This window comes from Urocampus carinirostris, chromosome 1 (assembly GCF_059441175.1).
Source record: "Urocampus carinirostris isolate Australia breed hairy pipefish chromosome 1, RoL_Ucar_1.0, whole genome shotgun sequence".
NCBI lineage: Eukaryota > Metazoa > Chordata > Actinopteri > Syngnathiformes > Syngnathidae > Urocampus > Urocampus carinirostris.
In genome coordinates, this window is record NC_142349.1 from 56,130,902 (window position 1) to 56,155,962 (window position 25,061).

Below are 25,061 nucleotides of genomic sequence, written 5' to 3' on the forward strand. Positions count from 1 at the left end.
AGCAAAATGGGCCAGAAACTAATTCAGTCCATTGAACAACTGCATGCCAATGCCAACAGCGCGGTACTGATCAATGGTACCATTGGAGCGTGGTTTAGAACCATAGTCGGTGTGAGACAAGGCTGCATTCTCTCTCCAACCTTATTCAACATCTTCCTGGAAAAGATACACTATCCGAAGTTCTGGAGCAACATGATAGTACACTCAGTATTGGGGGACACAAAATCACTAACATCCATTTTGGTGAGGATACTGCCGAATTAGCAGTAGACGGAATGGACCTCGGAGTTCTGGTCAATCCCCTAGTCAAAGCATCAAGCCAGAATGAGATGGAAATCAGCAAAGAAATAAAACATAATAAATGACCAACAATTGCAATGGTATCACCACAAAGAACACCATCAACCACAGAGAGCTAGAACCTGTCACGAAATGTAAATATCTTGGAGCTGTCATATCAGAAAAGGGGTCAGAACCACAAATCATGGCCACGGTAGCTCAAACCACAGTCGTACTTACCAGATTCAACCCATTTGGAGGGACAGGAACATAGCAGTTAAATCAACAATCAGACTCATGCAAGGACTGGTTACATCCATCTTCCTCTATGCTTGCGAGGCATGGACTCTCACAGCAGAACTGGAAAAAAAAATCCAGGCTTTGGAGATGTGATGCTACAGGAAACTTCTAGGCATCAGATACTTAGCCCATGTGACAAACGGAACTGTGGGCAACACTATCAGAGGGCACATTGGACCCTACAAAGAACTGTTGCGCAGACGGAAACTTCAGTGGTATGCTCACGTAACAAGATCAACAGGACTGACCAAGATAATTTTCCAGGGCACAGTCCAAGGGGGAAAGAGGAGAGGGAGATTGATAAAGAACTGTGCTGACAACATTAAGGAATGGACTGGTGCCAACTTTGCAACAACCCAAAAACAAGCCAGGAACCGTCAACAGTGGAGAAAGCTGTCCAGAGTTGCGTTGTCATTGGTGACCCATGCGGTTAAGGGATCCGTGAACCGTGATATGGCTTGTAAAGGGATGAGCGCCACCAGGCTTTACATGCCCAAGACACACTACAGAAAGTGGTGCTCCGACAACTCTGGCGGTTAAAGGATCAGGGGACCGGGATATGTAGATATGTCCTATTATATATGAAAGCAGACACCTAGCTAAAAGAATTGTTTTATTCTATCCATCCCTCAAGAGGGGTGACAGACAGCAAGACAAACACATAAAATAACAAAGAAAATAAAAAGGGAAAAAAATAGCAAAAAACACACACAAACATTTTCGTACTAAGGCCAACCCAAATGCCCAAACACCCAAACAAGTTAGGCACTTCGGCACCTAAGTTGGTCATGCTTTCGTCCCTCCAGATGAAACGGGACACAACAAAGCGGCCATGTCACTCGGGTCAGGGTGACACAACTCACCCTTTTGTTCAACAGAAGGCCCCGGCAGCTTTCACTGGTTTACCCCTGCCGCATCATACAGGTGCCCTGCCCATCCCTAGAACACATCCAAACATCCCACTATCCTTTTACAACACCTCTCCACACATTCTGATCACCAACAAGAGCTCTAGCTTCCACTATATTTGAACCTCTTTCCTGCAGTGCACTCATAACACCATCCATCCACGTCAATCGCGGCCCTCCTCTTGGTCTCCTTCCATTTACTTCTGCTCTGTAGATCCTCTTCAACATTCGCTTCTCACCCATCCTCTTCATGTGTCCAAACCAACCGAGTACTCTCTTATCCACATGCTTGCTCAGTTCCACTACTACTCCAGTTCTGTCTCTCACAATTTCATTTCTCAATCTATCCAGTCTTGTCTCTCCTAACATACACCTCAAACACTTCATCTAAAAAACATTTAATTTCCTTATCAAATCTGCGTTCAGGCTTCAAATCTCTGCATCATACAACACAGTCGGCACAATCACACTCTCTTACAGTCCAGTCTTAACATCCATACTCTTGTTGCTCATCACTCTCCTCGGCGCACCCAAAACCAATATGATTCGATATCTATGTATCTACATCTAAATGCACTTTTTTTTACTTTACTCTTTTTATTTAGATTGCAACAGCTTTTAAAAAATATATTTCATAACTTTTTAAAAAATACAATTTTACTGATTTTTTATTTTTTTTCATTGTAAAAGGAGAATAATAATGAAAAATACAGCAATATATTTTAAATTTGGCAAAATAGTCTGCACATTGTCCAAACAAACACATCAATACATTAAAACTTAAAAAAGTTAAAAATAGCATTAACATTTAAAATGATTATAATTCATGTTTATGCTATTATTTTTGTGAGTTATTGCCAATGGACTCAAGATATGAATCAATTGATAGCGGAAGGCGTACAAAAAATCTGATGAAACATGAATGTATTAGTTTTCCATGTAAATCGACAAAAAGAAAAATAACATCAATGGATTTGAAAGACTTTTTATTAACTCCATCTTCCGTTATCGATTCATGAGAACAATCTTGATGTAGTCAATTTGAATTTTATTAATTGTCCTGAGTCGGCACTAGACTCTTTAAAAGAGGGTGGGGGGCGCTTGATTTTTGACGAGAGATTTGGGAAGCCGTTTGCTGTTTTCACTGGCAGCGTTCATCAGTTTAAGTGGTCGTCTTCGGTTGGCAAACGCTAGCTAGCGAGCGAGCGCTGAGGCTTTTGCTGATGAGGTTGTGGGTGAGCGTCACTTGATAATGCTTGTGTGGAGTGTTTTGCTCCATGTTAGTGTGCGGAGGCTGAGCAGCTACAATGAAGATAGCCATTCCATTATTCGTCATTTTTTTCTCAATATGACCTAGTTTGCTCTTTGCTGGCCACCAAAATGAAAGATAGCGCTCGCTTTTTTTATCGATCTTCTATCTTTCCGTCCATCTTTCCATCGATCCCTAACTATCCAGCCACCCACCAACATACCTACTTTATACTCAGCTACCTACCTGCCTCCCTTTACACCAATTCCAGTCACCTAACCAACCCAACCACCCACAGACCTACCATTTTGCCTACCTAGGTTTATACCAGGTAGGCCACTCACTGACAAACCTACCTACTTATGGACATCCTTCCCCAACAAACCTACCTATCAACTTACTTACCTGCCTACCTACCCACCTATTTTCTTATGTATCCTTTGCCCCCAAAGAACTAATCAACAAAACTTATCACATAACCAGCCTCACCACCGACCCACCTACCGACTTGTGTTTATGGTTCAGGGATTCCTTAACTGCCTGGTTCATCAAGGGACTACCTACATACACACCCACAAATGTACCTAACTACTTACCTACCTACCTTGCGACCCAGCCACCCGCAAACATACTACTTACAGTGTGTACCTACTTTTTAGCTTAACCAGTCACCTACAAACCTAACAATTTATCTGTCTCCCCTTGCACCTACCCAGACACCGACCAGCCAACCTAGCTACCTAAATACCAACGTTTTTCAGGTAACCTGCCACCACCTGCCTACCTGCCTACCTACATACCTACCTACCTATTCAATATGCAATAATATCTACCTACTTATCTACCCAGCCACCCACAAACCTACATACTTATGTACTGTGCCTATCTAACTTTGCACCTACCCAGCACCCTGTCTACCTACCTACCTACTTACAGTATATATCTATTTTTAAAGGTACTGAGCCACCCACCAACCTACTTTGACTCAAAGCTACCGTCTTACCTCTTACCACTCACTTACCTACCTACCTACTTGTATACCTTTTAACTAAGCTACCCAGCCACACACCGATTTACCTACCTACGTTGGCAACCACGAACCTACAACATTTCTGATACACCTATGCACCTACCTGGTCGACACATCTACCTACCTACTTAAGTACATGCTTTTTAAACTACGCAGCCATCCACCCACCTACCCTCCAACATACCTACCTACCTCCCTACCTTGACACCAACCTTTGCACCTACTTATGTACCTACTTGTCAACCTACCCGGCAGCCTAGCGATCTACCCCCCTACTACCGACCCACTTTGCTGGACACCCACCCTACAAACCTACCTACATTATTATATACCTACTTTTTAACAAACCCAGCTATCTAACCACCAAGACATTACCTCATACCTTCCCACCCACTAGATCAGGGGTGGCCAACCCGGTCCTCAAGAGCCGCATGTCCTGCATGTTTTGGAGGTTTCTCAGGTGATGCAAATTTTAAGATTGTTTGCAAGCTGTGCGGGAGCTTAATAATGACCCAGGTGATTGGGATCACCTGTATTTGAACAGAGAAACTCCAAAAACATGCAGGACATGCGGCTCTTGAGGACCGGGTTGGCCACCCCTGCACTAGATCTTCCACTGAACTACCCACCCACCAGGTAACTAGAATTTTCTCCCAATCTTTGTGCACTTTTATCTTTTTCCCTGCCTATTTGCATCTTATTGTGGCTCTAGCTATATATCCATGCATCCCTCTCACAGTGAAAGCAGCAATTTTATTGATTTGAATATAATCCCACACTCCATATACAGTGCATCCGGAAAGTATTCACAGCGCTTCACTTTTTCCATATTTTGTTATGTTACAGCCTCATTCCAAATTGTATTAATATAATCTCTTATCTCAAAATTCTAAACAAAATACTCCATTATGACAATGTGAAATTTTTTTATTTTAACTTTTTTAAAATTGATTAAAAATAGAAAACTAAGAAATCATATTTACATAAGTATTCACAGCCTTTGCCCTGAAGCTCAAAATTGAGCTCAGGTGCATCTTTTTTCCACTCATCATCTTTGAGATCTTTCTACGGCTTAATTGGAGTCCACCTGCAATAAATTCAGTTGATTGGACATGATTTGAAAAGGCACACACCTGTCTATATAAGGTCCCACAGTTGAGTGTGCATGTCAGAGCACAAACACCAAGCATGAAGTCAAAAGAACTGTCTGTAAACCTGCGAGACAGGATTGTCTTGAGGCACAAATCTGGGGAAGGATACAGAAAAAATTCTGCTGCTTTGAAGGTCCCAATGAGCACAGTGGCCTCCATTATTCATAAATGGAAGACATTTGGAACCACCAGGACTCTTCCAAGAGCTGGCCGGCCTTCTAAACTGAGCAATCGGGGCAGAAGGGCCTTAGTCAGGGAGGTGACCAAGAACCCGATGGTCACTCTGTCAGAGCTCCAGCGTTCCTCTGTGGAGAGAGGAGAGCCTTCCAGAAGGACAACCATCTCTGCAGCAATCCACCAATCAGGCCTGTATGGTAGAGTGGCCAGACGAAAGCCACTCCTTAGTAAAAGGAACATGGAAGCCCGTCTGGAATTTGCCAAAAAGCACCTGAATGACTCTCAAACATGAGAAACAAAATTCTCTGGTCTGATGAGACAAAGATTGAACTCTTTGGTGTGAATGCCAGGCGCCATGTTTGGAGGAAACCAAGCACCGCTCATCACCAGGCCAATACCATCCCTACAGTGAAGCATGGCGTTGGCAGCATCATGCTGTGGGGATGTTTTTCAGCAGCAGGAACTGGCAGACTAGTCAGGATAGAATGAAAAATGAATGCAGCAATATATAGAGATATCCTGGATGAAAACCTGCTCCAGAGCGCTCTTGACCTCAGGCTGGGGCGAAGGTTCATTTTTTAGCAGGACAACGACCCAAAGCACACAGCCAAGATCTCAAAAGATTGGCTTCAGAACCAGTCTGTGAATGTCCTGGAGTGGCCCAGCCAGAGTCCAGACTTGAATCCGATCGAACATCTCTGGAGAGATCTGAAAATGGCTGTGCACAAACGTCTCCCATCCAACCTGATTGAGCTTGAGACTTATTGCAAAGAAGAATGGGCAAAACTGCCTAAAGATAGGTGTGCTAAACTTGTGGGATCATATTCAAAAAAACTTGAGGCTGTATTTGCTGCCAAAGGTGGATCAACAAAGTATTAAGCAAAGGCTGTGAATACTTATGTAAATGTGATTTCTTAGTTTTCTATTTTTAATAAATTCAAAAAAAGTAAAAAAAAAATTTTTCACATTGTCATAATGGAGTATTTTGTGTAGAATTTTGGGATAAGAGATTAAATTAATACAATTTGGAATGAGGCTGTAACATAACAAAATGTGGAAAAAGTGAAGCGCTGTGAATACTTTCCGGATGCACGCACTGTATATTTCCAGGAGCCCTGACTTGCCATTTTCTCACCACAATCTCACTTTTCCTCCACTCAGTGTAATTACAGCAGTATATCTGGCAAAATAGTTATTTTTGATGTTTATATATTTTGCACATATTTTTTCAGTAAATCTACTGTGCAAAGCCTGCTTCAGTTTAACATACAGAAATGTGACAGGATTTAATGTGGCCATACACGGGCCAAGGATTTTAGTAAACATCTGTCGAAAGCTGCAGCTCAAAGAAGAACGTTTCCCACATGAGCAATTTGTGGTATCAGAGGAGAACACCATAATGATAGCACCCATCTGTTGTTTCATCCTCCATTAACAAGGAAGCAGCCTGCTAACTGACAACAGATAGACAAAAGCAACACTATAGGTTCTCAGTGGTAGAAGTTTCTGATTCTTGTTTCTAAAGTATGCCCTCGACATTTTTCCCTTTGACATTAACGTCATTCCTTGTATAGCAGATTTTTTTTTCTAATTATTGGTTCTGAGGATATGTTCCTCACCAAACAACAGCGTCACTTAAGCAGCCGTGCCTGTTTGTTCAAAAAGTGTACTCTTGCCTTGAAAGAAACATCTCCTGGATGCAACTGGGACGCATCATCAGTGATGTATGTATCCTGGGTTCATTGAGTGTTTCGGGTCTCGCAACATCAGACACTCTCCTCCAAGTGACCCAGCCGAGGTTGATCAGGCCTCAACTTGCATCCCAGTAGCAGTCCACGGATCTGCCCTCCACTGATCCCCAAATTGTGGATGTTACGTGGCCTCCCAAATGCATACACTAATACTATACATATATGGATACACATGTGAAATCCACTATGTTTGGACTGTAATATTTTTTCAGTGGAGGCAGAAAATAAAGTTGAATTGTACTGGAGAAATCAACCAATACACATGAGGCTTTCTTAGCGGGTAAGCCGGAGTTTGCGAGTATCATTCGCCTCTGTACTACAAGTTATGTAGTGCTATGCAGTATCATAATATCCCTGACATGCAGAATTTTCCGGCGTTACCAGGCATTCTCCTTGGGCGAGGTTCTTAGGGCCGTGGCTTGTTGAAAAGTGCCGTAGACCCACTTGTGAGTGCCAAAGAGCCAAAGAGCTGTTTGTACACAATGAGGCAGGTCTTAAACTTAGAAACACACAACCAAGAGTCAGTTTTCCAGATTTGAACGAAAGGAGTTTTATTGACTATTACAAAACGGTTTGGGGAACTGGGGGATGAGGTCGGAAAAACAAAAGTTCTTCTTCGATCGGATGAAGGCTTCCTGCGAGAGAGCAAACAGTCAAAATAAAATCAGAATTGCCTTGTAGCTCTCCCATGAAGTCAAGGTTCTATCAGGTCCTGGCCTTTCTTCACTCCTAACAAAAATAATTCCTCTTTTTTACTTTCCCAAAAAAAGATTCCACCAGCAGGTGCATACTCCAGAGATTTTGGAGGGACTGGTGTTCTCTCTTTCCCAGCTTGATGATCTACTGATAATTATCTCTGGGCATATGTCCTTAAATACAGATCCATGGTTAATTAGCAGATCGGCCTCAAGTGTGACCACTCCCAGGAGCCAATTGATTGCAGGGCGTGTACTCAGAGGTAACGGTGGTCCACAACCTTGTCCAATGGAAAGGGCGTGTTAGCCCACCCAGTACAGGCTGCCTTGTAGGGTGGAACCTTGGGTTTTCACAAAGAAAGCACGCATTTATTTGTTTTGTTTGTACTGTTTGGGGTTGTCTTGACACAAAACCCAACTAAAAACAATCCACAAGACCCTAAAGTACAACTGTGTAAATTTTAACAAAAATCAGTTCAGCCATTTTGGTGCCTATAAGCCACAAACAAACAGACACAAACTCACGCACGCACACTCAGATACAATCACACGCTCAAGTCGTGATTTATATATAACTTTAAATTAAATGAGGGAAATTTCCTGTAGCAATAGGCACAAGTAAACCAATCAATTGTGTTGCACTAAAATATATATCGAATATAGTACTTTAATCTGGAAAATTCCCTTAATATGGAGTCTCATGGAGAGGATTAACCAAGGGGATGTATATTTCTAATGACAAAAGTGCTTGATAGAGTCCTAAAACTTCTGCACAGACGTGTCAGTTGACTAGGCCGTCATTTATCTCTATCTGGCCGGCCATCTAGCTCAGGCTAACTACCCATCCATCTTTTAAAGGGGGATGAAAATCCCTGCTTCTCATTTTATGTCACAGAAATAAATGACTCGTCACAGTAAAGCCTTCAGTGAAGGTCCTAAAGGTGGAGTGAATCAAAGTCTTGGAAGGTTAAGGAGAAGGGTTTAGTTTTGTTCAAGGAAAAAGGTAAAAAAATACCATGATGAAATGCTTTTTTGTCTTTCATGTTGTATGTCATGGTGCTGTGTGTGCTAATTTTTGGTTAATATGTTTTAAACTATAATGGATTGGGGAAAAATGTGTAATACTGTAGCAAGAAAACTCATAAATAATTCCCACTTTTTTTGCAGCTTATGTAATAGTTTCGCAAAATTCCATGAAAAAGATTAGGCCTCAGGACGGCGCGGAAGAAAATTACGCTAGTTTCAGTGAAAAAGAAGAAGATGGTGTTAGTTTACTGAGAAGTTGCCAGCCTGTAGCACAATCAGCTTGTGGATGTGAGGGGGGAGCAGCATATATGGGCACAAGAACGAATCAGCGGACAACATAAGTGGAACCGGAAAAATAATCTTAATTAGGACTCGTTTTAAATATATTAATGATTGAGGCTCGAAAGCAGAGTGTTCCTAAATTCTATAATTCAGAAGAGACTACTGATAATTTTCTTTTGGGTTTACACATATTAATATATATTTTTGCTCTTTTTTTCTCAGCCTACATTGGTTAAATGATTGAGTCAAGTCAAGTCATGTTTATTTGTATAGCCCTTAATCACAAAGAGTCTCAAAGGGCTGCACAGACCACAGATTGTTGCAAACCACAGACTATTATGACACCATCACATGATCTGAAACCTATATGAGGGCAAACAATACATGGATACACAGATACTGTCAACATAAAATATAGGTTATTTATATGCTATATAATAGAAATGTTTTAAGCTTAGATTTAAACATTTCCACTGAAGTTGCAGATCGAATCTCGGGGGGAAGAGTATTCCACAGTACCGGGGCCGGAATGGAGAACGCTCTCAAACCTGCGGATCTCTTCTTGGCTCTTGGGATCACTAGTAGACCTGCATTTTCAGAGCGAAGGCTCCCGACCGGAACATAGGGGGAAATTAAATCTGAAAGATATGAGGGAGCAAGTCCATGCATGATTTTGTCTTAGTTAAAAGCCTCGCTGCAGCATTTTGTACCGGCTGAAGGCTCTTGATTTTGGACTTCGGGAGATCGGAGAGTAGTGCATTACAGTAATCGAGATGGGAGGTAACAAACGCATGAATTATAATCTCCGCATCCGACTGAGACAGCATAGGGCGAATTCGAGCAGTGTTGCGAAGATGAAAAAAACCTGTTCTAGTAAAATTCTTAACGTGTCTTTGAAAGGACTGATCGGGGTAAAATATGACACCTACATTTTTGACTGAGTCACTCTGGGTGATATTAGATTTGTCAATGTTCAGAGCCATGATGATGAATTGTAAATGGTTAAAAGTTCTTGTATTTTATAGGTTTTTTAATAGCACTGAAGAGTTAATTTTTTATTTTTATTTTGTTGTGGGTTTTTTTGGGATTATGTGTTGCTTGACTTTGAAGTTGCTTAGTATAAAAAAGTTTACATGTGTTAAAATTTGCCTGTAAATTGAAATAAAAAGGCTAACATCATGTGTCAGGACCAGAACGGAAGCAGGACCCAATTGCGTTACGTTTCCCACCAGTTGGTTGCCAGACAGTCGCAGGGCACAAAGGGACAGACAAGTCACTCGCTAATTCAAATCTAGACAATTTGGACCGTCCAATTAACCTGAAATGCATGTTTTTGGAATGTGGGAGGAAACCGGAGTGCCTGGAGGAAATCCACGCAGGCACGGGGAGAACATGCAAACTTCACACAGGAGGATTCAATCCCATGACCCAAGAACTGTGCCGCCCACGCGCTAACCACTCAGCCGCAATGCCGCCTACTCATAAAAACAATTACCACGATTTTCATGCCATTACCGTATGATCGGTTGGGCAGTCTTTTCCCAACCAACGGAAAATAGATAAGTGTGTTGTAAGGTCAATGGATGGATAAATGGACAGACATACATACTAGGGTGGTTGGTATAGGTAGGGAGATAAAAAAACATTTGTTAAAAAAATCAATAAATTAAAAAACAAGCCTCAACCGGACACAAGCCCAGAAAAATGCGGAGGGTAAAAAGACCAAGCCAGAATTGGGGGTGCCTACTCAAGATTTCTTAGTGCCCACCCTGGTGGGTAAAACCTAGAATCGGCCTGATCAGAAGACATCGCCAGTTTGCCGGGTTCACGGAGATGCTAGTTTGGGCATAGAAGAAGATGACTCTACTTTTATCCATAGGAGAAAAACAAGCTAGTTTTGAGTATTGAAAAAGCCAACTAGTTTTCGTGTGAAAGGAGAAGCATAGAATAACCTGACCTGAATGTTTCGTTTAGAAGAAAAAAATATCATTAAAGAAAATAATATTTTTGTTTGGCAAAGAAAGCAATGTTCACTTAAAGCTCAGAAGGTGGGGATACTTCGCGGTGTTGAAGAAGCAAGTTTTAGGAATGGAAGATGACGTTTGTTTTCAGCACAAATAAAGACCATTATAAGTGTTCGCCTAAGAAGTAGTTAGTTTTTGTCATAGAAGAAGACAACTCCAAATTTCTACTGAAAAGACAAAGCTAGTGTTTGGCATTTACGAAGAAAACACTAATTATTTGTGTAGAAATACTATGCTTTTGTTTGGAAAAGTAAGTGATGAAGATGAAGAAATTAGTTTTTGACATAGAAATGGACAACTTTCTATTTCCATCTGAACCAAGCTTTTAGCGTAGAAGAAGCTAGTTTTGGCCGTTGAAGACGACTCCAGTGTTATGCATAAAAGAAGACTTGAGTTTCAGATGTAGAAGAAGAAGACTCAAGTTTTCCACTAAGACGTCCAGCCTCATACTAAAATTATTGATAATAATTACAATACTACGACTTTGTTGTCACCGTTAGGTGATATGAAATAACTTTTCGTGGTGCACCAGAAAAGGTCCCATGGCAAACTCTTAGGCGACAGCAAACTGGTTAAAAAACCTCTTCTAGACCATACTTGCCCAGATTTCTTGACAGAATTATGCTGGCTTCCTGAGGGATTTTCATGTCAGTCCAGGGATTTTCTCTCATTGGCACAGGCCCAAAACTCCAGTGAAAGTCCTTCCAGAATCCTCCGCAGCAGCCAGGCCCTAAGTCAGAGAACACCTGTCACCAAAATTCATTAGGATTCCGCAGGCGTTCGGTGCAGTTCTGCTGGCAGCCCAGTTTCATATCCATTACATTGCTCTGTTGTTCTTTCTCTCTCTGTCTGCCAAACGACGTCAGCGCTCGCCGGCAACTGACACACAAATCAATAATCACGGACTTAATTCATGCAAATGAAAGGAATTGTGCAAACTACAGGAAGTGAAATTAATCTCATTATTTGGAAAGCTTACAAGACAGAAAACTTGTATTGTCTCTACTGTGGAAAATATTTGTCACAGTTTTATGACAAAATATCCTTGTTTTGCTGCATGTGCTTCAGGTATTACAAATGTCAAATTTTTCTTCAAATTGGAACTTAATAGTGGTAGTCCTTGTTATATGTCGAAGTATCCTTGGGCAAGACACTGAATCCCTAATGCCCCCGATAAGCAGGTAATAGCCTTGCATGGCTGACGCTGCTATCGGTGTGTCTGATTGGGTAAGTGTGAAGCACATTGTAGAGCGCTTTGGGAGGTCTTCATTGACTTGAAAAGCGCTAGATAAATGCAGACCAATTACAGTAGATGCTATGGCCGGGATCTACAGGGGTGGGTGAGATTTAGTATGGATCATTTTGCATACACACACATGCAGTGTAAAAAATAAATCATTGTAATAAATAATAATCATGAAAATAGTAAGTAGGGATACACTGAAAATGATTGGGTCAAAAATGGGACCAACCAACAACTTGTCAGAACCCAACAGACGGTGGACCCAGATGCGTAACATTTTCACACAAGCTTTATTTTACGGGAACAGGGCAGTCATGCGCGGGAACACAAACGCCAGCGATTTGGCCAGATCAAAGTGGGACAGCACAGACAGTATCAAGCCAGATACAGGATACACGAGCAGATACCGGACAGGGCGGGACTGACGAGATCGATACTGGATACACGAGCAAGATACCGGACAAGACAGGACAGACGGGATCGATACCGGATACTGGATAGAACAGCAAGATACCGGACAGGACAGGACAGACGGGATCGATACCGGATACTGGTAACACGAGCAGGATACCGGACAGGACAAGACAGATGGGATCGATACCGGACAGGAGGGGACATACGGGATCCATACAGGATACTGGATACTGTAGCAAGATACGGGACGGGACGGACGGGATCGATACCGGATACTGGAGCAAGATACCGGACAGGACAGACAGAATCGATACCGGATACTGGAGACTGGAGAGACTGGAGCAAGATACCGGACAAGACGAGGCAGGCGGAATTGATACCGGATACTGGATACACGAGCAGGATATCGAGTCAAAATACAAGTCTTGCAAGTGCAGAGGTTCGTTGATGGACTGACAAGGAGTGAATGAGAGCACTGAGTTTAAATAGGAGGAAGGCCAATCAGGTAACGAGCAGCAGCTGGCGCCAAACGGGCGGGGCCAAGTGAGGGCATGGGCAACCGTGACACTATTTGGGTAGATTTGACCCATACTACTAGGTGATTTACACACACACACACACAAACACACACTCACACACACACACACACACACACACACACACACACACACACACACACACACACACACACACACACACACACACACACAAGCAGCCCAATTGTTTGGGTTATTTTAAACTAAATGACATGGACGTTTTAATATAAAATAAATAAATACATAAATAAATCAAAAACTTTTTCGTAATTATTTTGCATTAAAGAAATCCCAAAACAGTCCACAATGATTTGTCAAATAAAACCAATTATTGGGGTAATTTTGACGCAACTGCTTTTAAGGTGTATTACACTATTTAGTATAGTAATTTACTAGTACCAGATGTTGATACCACAAGTGCCTAAATTGCTTCCCTGCTTTCAAAAAATGACTGCTATTGATGATGATATGATTTTTTTAAAATAATCACGTGTAAATCCCAACATAATGCTTTAAAAATAGCATTACATTTAAAGAAAATATGACAATTTTTTTTTTTTTTTCTCCTTTAGACAAAAAAATCCCCAAAGGGCAGTTCAGAATACAAGACAAGATGAATACGATAGTGCTAATTAATCACAATATAGTAAACAATTTCTTTTAAGTGGTTATTTCCTTGAACGAAGCTGTAATTGAAACAATACCTCGTATCATTGGTTCTTAGTTTACTTATGCTAAAAGAGTAATTGTGTTTGTTTTTTTCTTAAACACGATTACTTTTATGACTTTAATTAAATCCCTAAAATAAGATACGCTTTGGAATTTTAAACCGCCTTAGCACTTTCAAATTCCTGTGAACTATAAATTAAAAAAGAGCTGCCTCTCCTCAAAATTCTTATTTAAAAACTAAATTCATAGAAACAAACACATATTAATGGCATATTTTGTACTATTTAGCGCCTCCCCGTGGTAAAGAAAACCCTTTCATCCATTACAAAAATCAATATAGATTTGTATAAAAAGCAAAAATACATGAACTAAAATACTCGTTGGTCAAAACATTTTATTTTACATAACATTTAGCTCGCCATCGTGCTGCTACGGGTACCCCCGAATTTAAAAAAAACTTGGGAAAGGCTGGGAAAGAAAATAAGAGAAAACTAATACAGTTTGGTCACTTTGAGTTTCTGTAGTTTTTTGTTTTCAATTGCGCTACACAATACAGACATCCAGTCGTCAAATATTACACAGTGCCCCTTTAAAATATACATTTATTGTGAATCAATATTGTTTTATGTAAAGGAATAGCAATATTGAGTTTTGTTTTAAAAATAATCCATAACCTAAAAAGCAAAATGCACAGCAAATAAATCATTAGAACAAGTAAAACTTTAATATCCCAAAATTGAATAATAGCTCGAACAGCATTCAATCACGTATTCTAAGTAAATGGTAAATGGTTTGCATTTATATAGCGCTTTTCAAGTCAATGAAGACCTCCCATAGCGCTTTACAATGTGCTTCACACTTACCCATTCATACACACACCAATAGCGGCCATGCAGCCATGCAAGGCGCCTACCTGCTTATTGGAGGCATTAGGGATTCAGTGTCTTGCCCAAGGATACTTCGACATATAACGCAGAGGAGCCGGGATTCGAACCTGTGATCTCTTGATCCCAAGACAAGCGCTCTACCTCCTGAGCTAAGCCAGTTGGTTTTGGAGCTCTTGTGTTGGGGTGTTTATTCCTCTTGATAGTGCACTGGGACACAAATCCATTAGGGAGATTTAATTCATCAGCGTGGACGGCGACCCACGTTCCTCACCTCATTGTTCTCCCTCACTCAACGGCAAACAAGGCTGTCAGACTTCAAAGTCACTTACGCGCTTCCCTTATCGCTCCACAGAGGGATTTTTTTCTTCTTCACCTCCTTGATGACGACCTCACGTCCACTTTGTATGAAGGTGTGACATATTCTGATGTTCACGACTTAAACTTTGAGTTTAGCCCTTTCTTTACGAGATGAAAATTGTCCCACGATCAATGTGGGGCAAATGTAACCCGTAACTACGCATGCACGATAACTGTTTTTGTTTTTCTTCTGATACCGTCAACCGATAGAAAATCAACTTCCATGCCGGTAATCAATCTTTTAAAATTTTAAAATACATGCAATATTTCAAAAGAAAAATACATAAAATACATATTTTTAAGTGTACAGTGGTACCTCTACTTATGTCACAAGCCAGAGACGGGGACAGGGCCCAATAGCGTTCGTTTAACTCAGTTTTATTGAAAAAAGAGAATAGTGCGTGCTTCCACGATCCGACGATCATCGGACACGGGCAGCTGATTGCAGGAATACGGAAGTGGAACTTCCATGTAGAACGGGGATAGTCGTGGGTGGCAGGAAAGCTGGTCGGCAACCGGGACAGGGGAGCCAGGGCGGTAATTGAGTCCAGAAAATAGGTCGGCAACAAGTATCAGGCAGGAAACAGGGCAAAACAGGTCGATGGCCAGTATAGCAGAGCAGGGCAGAAACGGGTCCAGAAACAGGTCGGCAACAGGTAACGAGGCAGGAGAAAACAGAGGGTACGGTGCTCGCCTAGCAAAAGTGTAGGTCCGCAAGACGGTCTGACCCAGGTAGCAGGGAGCCGGGGGGTTTAAAAAGTGGCAAGGAGCCAATCAGCGACCAGGGCTGTTGGCGCCAACAAGGCAGCCGCAGGTGCCCCGAATCAGTAATCATGACAACTTATTGATTTATTATGTCACAAAATACTGCAAACAAGAAGGATACAGATGTATTTAGGATAATGTGCTATGTGAGATCCATCCACCCCTACCGCTCACCCAATTAAATTGCTCTGGGTGCTTGGCTGCTGCCTCCTGGTGTTTAAAGTTTGTTCTGTGGGTTTTCATCCAAACAAGGTATGTTGGTCTAACACTGTGACCGTAAACTGTAGTAGGAACTTTACCCAGTACATTTTTAAACGCACATTTGACTTTGAGTGTTGTTTCGGCTTTAGATAAACTAAAATTGGCAAGACAGAAAAAATTTACCTGTCTGGCATTTATCTCCGAGCCAGATGCACTCATGAAAAAGGCCACACCTGTCTCACAAGCTATACACATATGACCCTGCTCTAACTTGAAAACATCATAAGGTAACCTGGGGGTCTACTGTATAAGTTCCACCATAATACCATCATGAATTGCATGTGAGATTATCATGACAGTTTGAGAAGTGCTGCATTTGCTTAACCTGATTCGTGCTCATAACAGACGAGGAGGGGACATCATGTTGTGCACTGTGTCATTGTCTGTCTTACACACACAAACACACAATAATGCACCCACTGGTAGGCAGGCGGGACATGACCCGCTGAGCCCGGGTAGAGACAGAACGTCCCCGGCCACCCCCTCCGGGATCGCTCGAACCCACCCTCCCCGTTGCTGATCTAGGTGACCTCACCTTCCCGGAGTCCTTTACGCACAATGGCATCTTTTGCACACAAACACCTAGACACACACATCCTCTGTAGAGGACATATGGCAGACTTTATTTTAACTACTCCATATTTTGTAAAACACCAACAGATCAACAAAGCAATTAGCAGTTCAGTTGATCTGAATTTGAGTTGTTTAAAATGTGTATTGCCCTCCAGTGGATAAATAAAATGCAATGAAAGCCTCATAGAGTACAAAATGTTCCATCAGTGGCCCCCACTTTTCAAAAGACAGACTTTAAGAAATATTGTGTTTGTAGAACATAAGTACTGTAGACTCCAGGGATAACGAAAATCAGTTCTGAAATGGGAATGGCAAGGGGAAATTGTCGTATTGCAAGGAATAGTGACCTATCGTAATTAGCTTATGCGTTTCAAACCTACCAGTAGTCTCAGATAAAAACATCAATGTAATATATAGCAATATACAATAGTAGTAATACATAATAAGTACTAGTTACATGGGTTTACTGTTATTTCCACCTTTCCTTCCCCATGTATGGGGGCAGCTGTTTTGTCACTAGTTGTTTACTGAAAAGTTTGCTCAGGGTTCTTGACAGCAAGTGGCTAAATGGCTGGTCCGAGAGATGCTTATTTTGACGCTAACCCCAAATGTTTATTTAAAGGAGCTTAACGGAATTTGGAAGTTTTTTAACTTGCAGCTGCCATCTCCTGGCTTCCGTCATCATTGCATCCACTGTCAAGCTCCTTATGCTGCATGTGCATATACGTGCATATCTTAGAACCACAAAAATGAACTCTTCATTTTTCATCTTTTTTGGGGTTTGGGTTGGTGTTTGGACTGTACTTGAAACAGGCCTTTTCTTACTTTCACCATTCTCATGCTACATTTACAAATAAAAACAACCAAAAAATGCTGGAGGAGCATGGAATCACAACCCTCTAACCCTGGCACTCTATTCATCTTACCTAAACATTACCCAAACATCCGTGCTAAACGTAAGATAAAAACAGTTGAATTCTAAGGGCCCTTTGAACTCAGTTGGACAAACACATCCCTAATGGAGGAAATATTTTAATTGTAACTTTTTAGGGACACCTCACATTTAAAGGCAAAGCAGTTGTCAAGTCATGTTTATTTGTATAGCCCTTAATCACAAGGAGTTTCAAAGGGCTGCACAGACCACAGATTACTGCAAACTACAGACGGGGGATTACCTCATGTGCGGTCCCTCCTCAAGGGTTCTTCATTTTCCTCATGTTGAGGTATTTGAATTTTTCCTTGCCCTCATGTAGGTTTTAAATCAGGGGATGTTGTAATTAATAGTCTGTAGTTTGCAATAATCTGTGGACTTTTCAGCCCTTTCAAACTCCTTGTGATTAAGGGCTATACAAAATAAACATGACTTGACTTGACCACATAGGACCAAACAAACAACAGAGTAAAAAGTTTCACTTTCTTCCCTCCTTCCCTCCCTGGTCACCTCCAGCGGGGAATAAAATTGGACAACTTTAAAAGGGCACAGAAACCTGCAGGAAATCTTGCGAGCACATACGCCGACACACACAATTGCACAAATCCTGTTTTTAAAATGAGGTTTGGCTGTGTAGAACCAATCCAGCTGTTCCGGATCGCTACAGCCATCTGCCCAAAAAGAAGTTGACTCATTTTCAAGGTGTCTGCTGCAGATAAATATGCCTGCAAAGATGACTAGGTGGAGGGGTTAATACTATACTGCTGCTACAAATATTACTACTTTTTATCATTGACTAAAGTTACTATGATTGAAAAAGTAGACATTTCATTAACCGTTTTATGGTTTGACTTGCGTCCTCAGTGCATCGCAGTCTCTTTCTGATAAGATGTTGCGCAGATAAATGCATAGTTTGCAGGATATGGCGTCACTTTAACAAGCACGTTTACACAAAAAACAACCAGAGAACTGCTTTCTGTTTTCAAGGTGCTGATTGTAGTAATCTGAATGAATTGCTTTTAAGGCTAGGAACAATCATGACACTCAACAAATTCAACAGAGTACTGTGCTTGTATACTCCTTTCTCCAAAGCTTGGCTTCATTTCTATGTCCTATCTGTTTACAAGTGCTCGTATGTGGCTTGCCAGAAGCATGGACTTACACTATATATTGAAGGACACAACTGCGGCATTTTCGCTGTAAGGACAGTAAATGAAATGGAAATTTCCCAGAGAAATCAATACACATGAGGGTTTTTTAGTGAGTAAGGTGTAGTTTGCCTTGATCATTTGTCCCAGTACTCCAAGTTCCAAATGGGCTTTCATCATATATAAATATCCCAGATGAGGAAAACGGAGTCATTTTTCCTATAGTAAGAAAATATAAAATGGTTCCTACTTTACAAAAAATCCCCTTTGTTTAGGTGGTTATCGAATGGATTAAATGTGAGAATTGAAGGAATACTGTATTAAAAAAATAAGCAAAGGGAAAATGACCAAAAGTCAGAAAAATAAATCATACAGCAACAAAGACTTAAAATGAATAAAACACTCATTAATGATTCAATATTTTTCTTGAATGGATTCCTCTACGCTTTGGTCAACCGAGTCCAAGTCAGCATGATATTGAGACAGAAGGAATGGTGCAAAGGAGTCATTCCGAGGGCGTGGGAAAGCTAGCGATGGGGTGGGAACTCCTTGAAGATGGCGAAAAACGAGTTCTCCATGACTGAATCTTGGCTAAGGCGTCGTTAAAAATGATTGCGTTAGTCGTTTGAGCTGCTGCTGGGTCTGGAATTAGCACTTTCATGTTCCCTGATGAAATCAGTAGAAACATCTATCAAGTATAAACAGTACTGCTACCTATAATTAACAGTTACTTTCTATGGGTGGATTCACTAGCTGATTACAAAAAGTCAGTATATTTCAAACAAGTAGATAGCATTTAAAAGAATTCTTCATTGAATATTTTCCAAAATTAAACCTAAAACCGAGTGAATTTCATATTTTACTCCATTGCTAAAATTTTAAACCGGACAACTCCAAATCCATGTTTTTTCACTAATAGCATATTCTATTTGTGCCGGCTGTGTGACTCTATTCAATGGCATATAATTTGTGTCCTCTACAATCAGAGTTGGGAGGGTTACTTAAAAATTGTAATCCGATACAGTTACTTGTTACCTGATGAAAAATTTAACCAGTAACTTAATCCGAATACAATACTATAAAGTAATGTAAATAGATTACTTTGGATTACATTTTAGATTACTCCAATACGAAATATGCTAATTAAAGATGAAAATAATACAAATTAAATCACTAGATTGTGTTCAACCTAAATGAACAATGTAACTTTGAAAACGGTTAGGTAGTTGCTTGTAGTCTTACAAAAAAGTACTCAAATTTCAACCACGTAGTTTAATTTATTTATCAAAAATAAAATGTTCACGGCAGACAAGATATCCTCTGTTTTAGTTCACATTAAGAGGACATTAAGAACCCGATACTGTTTTAAACACACCGATTGTTCACTTTCTAAATTTCCAACATACTTCTTACTTGTATGAAGTGGGGATGCCAGACCTCGTGAAAGTACAGTATTCAGTAGGCTAAATTAATCATTCTCACAACATAAAAATACAGTAATCAAATCAGGGATTTTGAACAACTATTCACTGCAAAAAAACAAAAAGAAGACATTCAATCAAATTTACCTAATGTCGCTGAACGCATAACTAGCAAGCAACTTTGCTGCCTAGTGCCCAATACGCACACGTTAGCAGCCTCACGAAACTGCAGGCTCACGCAAATTTAACAAAATGAGTGCTACATTGAAGTAGAAATAAAATAAAGATAAAAGAAAAGAAAAGTGCTTTTACCTGCAACACACTCGGACAAGAATTTGTTGTTGGAAAGGCGGCTGGTCTGTATGATTTGCACAACAGATTCGGCTCGTAGCCTCGTAATCCTGCGTGTGTGTAAACCTAATCTCTCTCTCTCACTCTCGTGTTAGTGATCGACATTGAGACACCATTTGTCTATCGGCACATTATGTATTCCATCAATAGTTTTAAATAAAATTGTAATCCTGCAAAGGGATCCTTATTCAAACTAAATGTAGCTATACGTTTATTCTGTCATTTTTTTCTGTAACTGTTACGAAATACAAATAGTTTTTTTTAATCCTGATTACGTGAGGCCATCACATGTATTCCGTTACTCCCCAACCCTGTCTACAACAGAGGTCACAAACGTGGTCCTCGCAGCCACTCGGTAGTCCTTCGCGATAATAAAAAAGCTGAACCTCCAATATTTGTCTAAACCTGCATACATTTGAGACAAAAATTAGGCGATAAAGTGTGAAAAAAACTAAAATTTGCTTTATTTTTTAATGTACTTTATAAAAATGTTTTAGTGGGTTTCATACATAAAAATAAGCCCTGTCATTATTTTGTTTGCAACCCTGAAATTACCATGTTTGAACATTGAAATGCAAATAACAGTTTAAACATGTAAATTATATTCATATGAGTGTATTTGTTTTACCTCTGCAGGAAATGTTCACGCCAGAGTGCAAGTTCAAGGAGTCGGTTTTCGAGAACTACTACGTGATCTACTCATCCACCGTATACAGGCAGCAGGAGTCGGGTCGGGCCTGGTTCCTCGGCCTCACCAAGGAGGGACAAGTCATGAAAGGCAATCGGGTCAAAAAGACCAAACCGTCTTCCCACTTTTTACCAAGGCCCATTGAAGGTAAGATTGAAAATAAAATATCAATCCCTACTCTTGCTTCTCTCTGGGCACATACCTGCACTCAAGGCAGACAACAAGGCACTCTAAGTTCCCACACCAGTGCAAAGTCCTGGATCTACTGTGACTGTAAAGTCAGAATCTAAGAAAATTGTTGCATTAAACTCATAGCACACAACGACGCATTCTAATGTAGCACTCTAAAACCTCATACCGTGATCTATACTCTCAAATCAGATTTAACAATAACAAAAAACATTCCATGATAATTTTTAGTTGCATTTTTCTACTTTTTTCTGACTGCACCAGGAAACAGGGCTCTCTAAATTAGAATAAGAAGAACGTTCCTGCACTGTTATGATATAAAAAACAGTCTTTAGGATGAACAATAATCAGCTTCTTTAACCTTTGCTTTTCTGCATATTACAGATTTGCACAGATGACACACTCTAAAGCAGACACTCTATACTCCTTATCCTTATGCGAAAGACCTACTCTTTCACCTATTTCTGGGTGACATCATTCCACTTATAGGAAAGAATGAGGCGCTCTAAAGTAGCCACATGAGCTCAATGTCCCTGACCAATTTAAATGGTAAAGTTAGTCCACCAAAAAAGAACACATTTTCTTAATTTTACTGTTCTAAAGTGACCACACCAGCAATATCTCAAGACAAATTTTCCAAATTCACTTTACAGAGACTTAAAGAGGCCAAGGTGGACTGCATACGATTTTCAAGGCCACCCTATATGTCAAAAAAACCCAAATTTGTCCCCTCACCTTGTTTCATAAACAATAACGTGAGCCCAGGGAGCCATTGAGCACTTCTTTCTTCATCTCAGAAGTTTATCATACAAAAAACAACCACACAATAAGGCGCTTTTACAGCCATTGATTGGCCATCCACCACACCCGCTGTAATATAAGTAATTCCACAAGCTAAATCTCATCTGTCATGTTGTTGGCAAGATAATTAATCATAAATAAAAAAAAACCTCGAGTGGTGGTAAACTTGTTGACTTCTGCTCTATAAATAGATGGACAGTGTGCAACTTATGGTATATTTCACATCATAGATGTTACATGACGTTATACTGTATTTCATGGAAGCAGCATGAAAAAATGTATTTTCAATATGCATGGTATGAATAATTAAAAACAAGTCAAGTCAATTCAAGTCAAATTTATTTATATAGCCCTTAATCACAAAAATGTCTCAAAGGACTGCACAGGATTACAATAACTCAATTACCTGATCTTAAACCAACATGCGGGCAAGGAACAACTCAAAACCTCAGCGTGAGGAAAAAGAGAAACCTTGAGAAGGGACTTCACAAGGGGTATCCCCCTTTCAGGATGACCAGGGTGAATTACATTTAGCAGAAAAATAACTTTTAAATGGTGGGCTTTGATGCAGCTTTGAAACTTTAAATCATGTTAACACAAATTCGTTTTGAGAATTCAACCAACAAATGGCAAGTGAACGTCTAAAGTCAGGTCGGAGGAGCTTTGAAGGTTTAATTTGAACTCCTGATGCCACGCGATAGGTTAGCCCTGGCTGTCTGTTGGGCCCTCAGGAGATCTTTCCATAGCTTCTGATTGGCCCAAATGGTGATGTTCTTAATAACTGTGTCATCTTCCATGCACTTTCTCATGAAGGTCTCGACACTGTACTTTTGCAGGTAAACAACGTTTTGGAGTGCCTCTGATGACCCTTATGGCTACAACTGTATGTATTTGGTTACTGGCTTTGAGATTTTAAAGAACAGCCTGTATGAGGATAGGTTTGCAGGCTCTTCTGTGGAGAGTGCAAACATTTTCAAAAGTGTTGGTACATCTCGTGGGAAAGTTAATTGGTCAATGTAGATGTGGAAACACAGTCTGTGGGTGGGCGTGGTTGGAATTCCCCGCTAAGATGAGGAAGGCATCAAGGTAGGCAGTCAGCTGTTCGCTGAGTTCATACACTCCTGATGTTGTTGGATCTGGGGGGAAGTAAATTGCCACAAGCAGTATGGCATTAAATTATGTTGCCAGGTAGAATGGCGAGCATTTAACTACCATCAGCTCCACGAGTGGTGGGCAATGTTTGGATACCACAGCAGCGTCATGGCCTCAGGAACTTCCCACCCTCACCAAGCTCTCTGTCTGCCCGGTAGCATGTTAGCCCTGCTAGATGGATGGCATTGTCCGGGACGCTGTCATTTAGCCAAGTTTCCACGAAAACTTGGGCACAGCACTCACTCACTCACAGTCTTTGTGTGAGGTTGTCCGGAGTAAGTGAAAATATAATCCAGTTTATTGTCCAGCCAGTGTACATTGGCCAGAGTTATTGTCAGGACAGCCAGCCTGTGTGGGCTAGCCGCTAGTCTAGTTCACATACATCTGCACTTCCCCCTCCTCTGCGTCCTCATCTTCCGACTGTGGCGCCTCCACTGTCAGCTAGTAAGCGGGGTTGGAGTAGGCCCCTGGAGAAGACCGCAGTCGTGCAGCTCTCCCATGGATGCTGTATTAATATTCATGAATGTGGTTCTGCCAATGACGAACAGAAACTCACAGGAGTTCGTTCGCCTTGGCTTTGTTGGGCACGACGTAGACGGACAGATGCACATAGCTGCACCATATGACAAACACAAAACTTTTTTACCGACACAATTCTCAATTCCTGATCCTCTCAAGGTTTCTTAAAATTCCTCATCCTGAGTTTTTGGGAGATTTTTCTTGCCTTCATGTAGGTTTCAGTTCAGGAGATGTTGTTATTGTGGCCTGTGCAACCCTTTGAGAACCTTTGTGATGAAGGGCTATATGTATAAATATGACTTTCGTATTCTTTTTTTCAGTATGTATGTACCGTGAGCCGTCGCTGCACGAAATCGAGGACAAGCATCGATCCCGGAAGAGCTCTGGGACGCCCACTATGAACGGAGGCAAAGCCGTCCACCAGGATTCCTCGTAGCAACGATAAGGAAGGGCTCCCCACCAGCCCTCATGACACTTACCTCCTCCTTGGAGAGGTCACTGTATTCCAATAATGGGACGAACTCTGAACCTTTACCTGTGAAAACTTTTAGAGGAACGACTATGAAACAGGAATACCATATACTATATATATCTATATGAACATTTCAACCAGGAAGCAGTATTTTATGCAAAAAAAAAAAGAAAAAAAGCTGTGACTCCCCACTCATTCATCTCTTGTTCACATTTTATGCTGCTTTTTCATACGGATTATTTGAGTATAAAGGTTTTCGCATTTTAGGTTTCTTTCTGGGACTGATTAACATTTAGAGTTACCTCATGGATTGATCGTCAATGTTGTCGTCAGGGTGCTTATGATGGGATTTTTAGGAACTCAGGTGTGTACAGGAGGTCTGATTCCAACTTGTTTCTGGTGTAAGAAGCAATCCAAAATATATTTTGATATATTACTAGAATTTATTACGATTTAAAGTTCCAACTTTATAGACATGCAAAATAAAGAGAAGATACATCAATGAATTTTAACCTTTCCAGGAGGACAGGGAGAGGAGCCTTCAGATAAGAATTTCCAACCTGTTCTAGAGGCCCTCCCCTGAGCCTTTCCTTTTTTACATATCCTGGGTTACAAATCAGATCTCCCCTAAAGGGTGTGAAATCAAAGGACAGTAGAGAACACATTGGCCGATAGCAACAATGATGTAATTGTCAAATCAATGAACACAAGTGTGCAATAACAGACAAAATACCAAACTGGTGTCCAATACAATTTCCTTTGCAGGTGTCCAATACTAAAAACAGAATAAACTTATCACTATTGTTATAATA

At 40.8% G+C, this 25,061-nt stretch overlaps 1 protein-coding gene and 1 long non-coding RNA gene across 7 annotated transcripts in view; one reads left to right on the forward strand and one right to left on the reverse strand.

Annotated features, from left to right (window-relative positions):
- LOC148376331 (uncharacterized) overlaps nucleotides 1-14,959 on the reverse strand; it is a 50,377-nt gene extending 35,418 nt beyond the window's left edge. The window contains exons 1-3 of one of the 3 annotated variants that reach the window (XR_015851592.1): nucleotides 14,893-14,959; nucleotides 14,648-14,828; nucleotides 11,474-11,602 (exon numbers count right to left, since the gene is read on the reverse strand). This is a non-coding gene — a long non-coding RNA (uncharacterized LOC148376331). The other 2 variants (XR_015851588.1, XR_015851589.1) reach the window with 2 other exon arrangements.
- Nucleotides 1-24,515, forward strand: part of LOC148376330 (fibroblast growth factor 12) — a 63,741-nt gene extending 39,226 nt beyond the window's left edge. For all 4 annotated transcript variants that reach the window (XM_088346355.1, XM_088346364.1, XM_088346340.1 and 1 more), the window contains 2 exons: nucleotides 21,065-21,263; nucleotides 24,098-24,515. In XM_088346355.1, coding sequence (XP_088202481.1) covers nucleotides 21,065-21,263; nucleotides 24,098-24,213 — 315 coding nt within the window. In that variant the 3' untranslated portion in view covers nucleotides 24,214-24,515. The remainder of the gene's footprint in view (nucleotides 1-21,064; nucleotides 21,264-24,097) is intronic.
- Nucleotides 24,516-25,061: the final 546 nt, after the last annotated feature.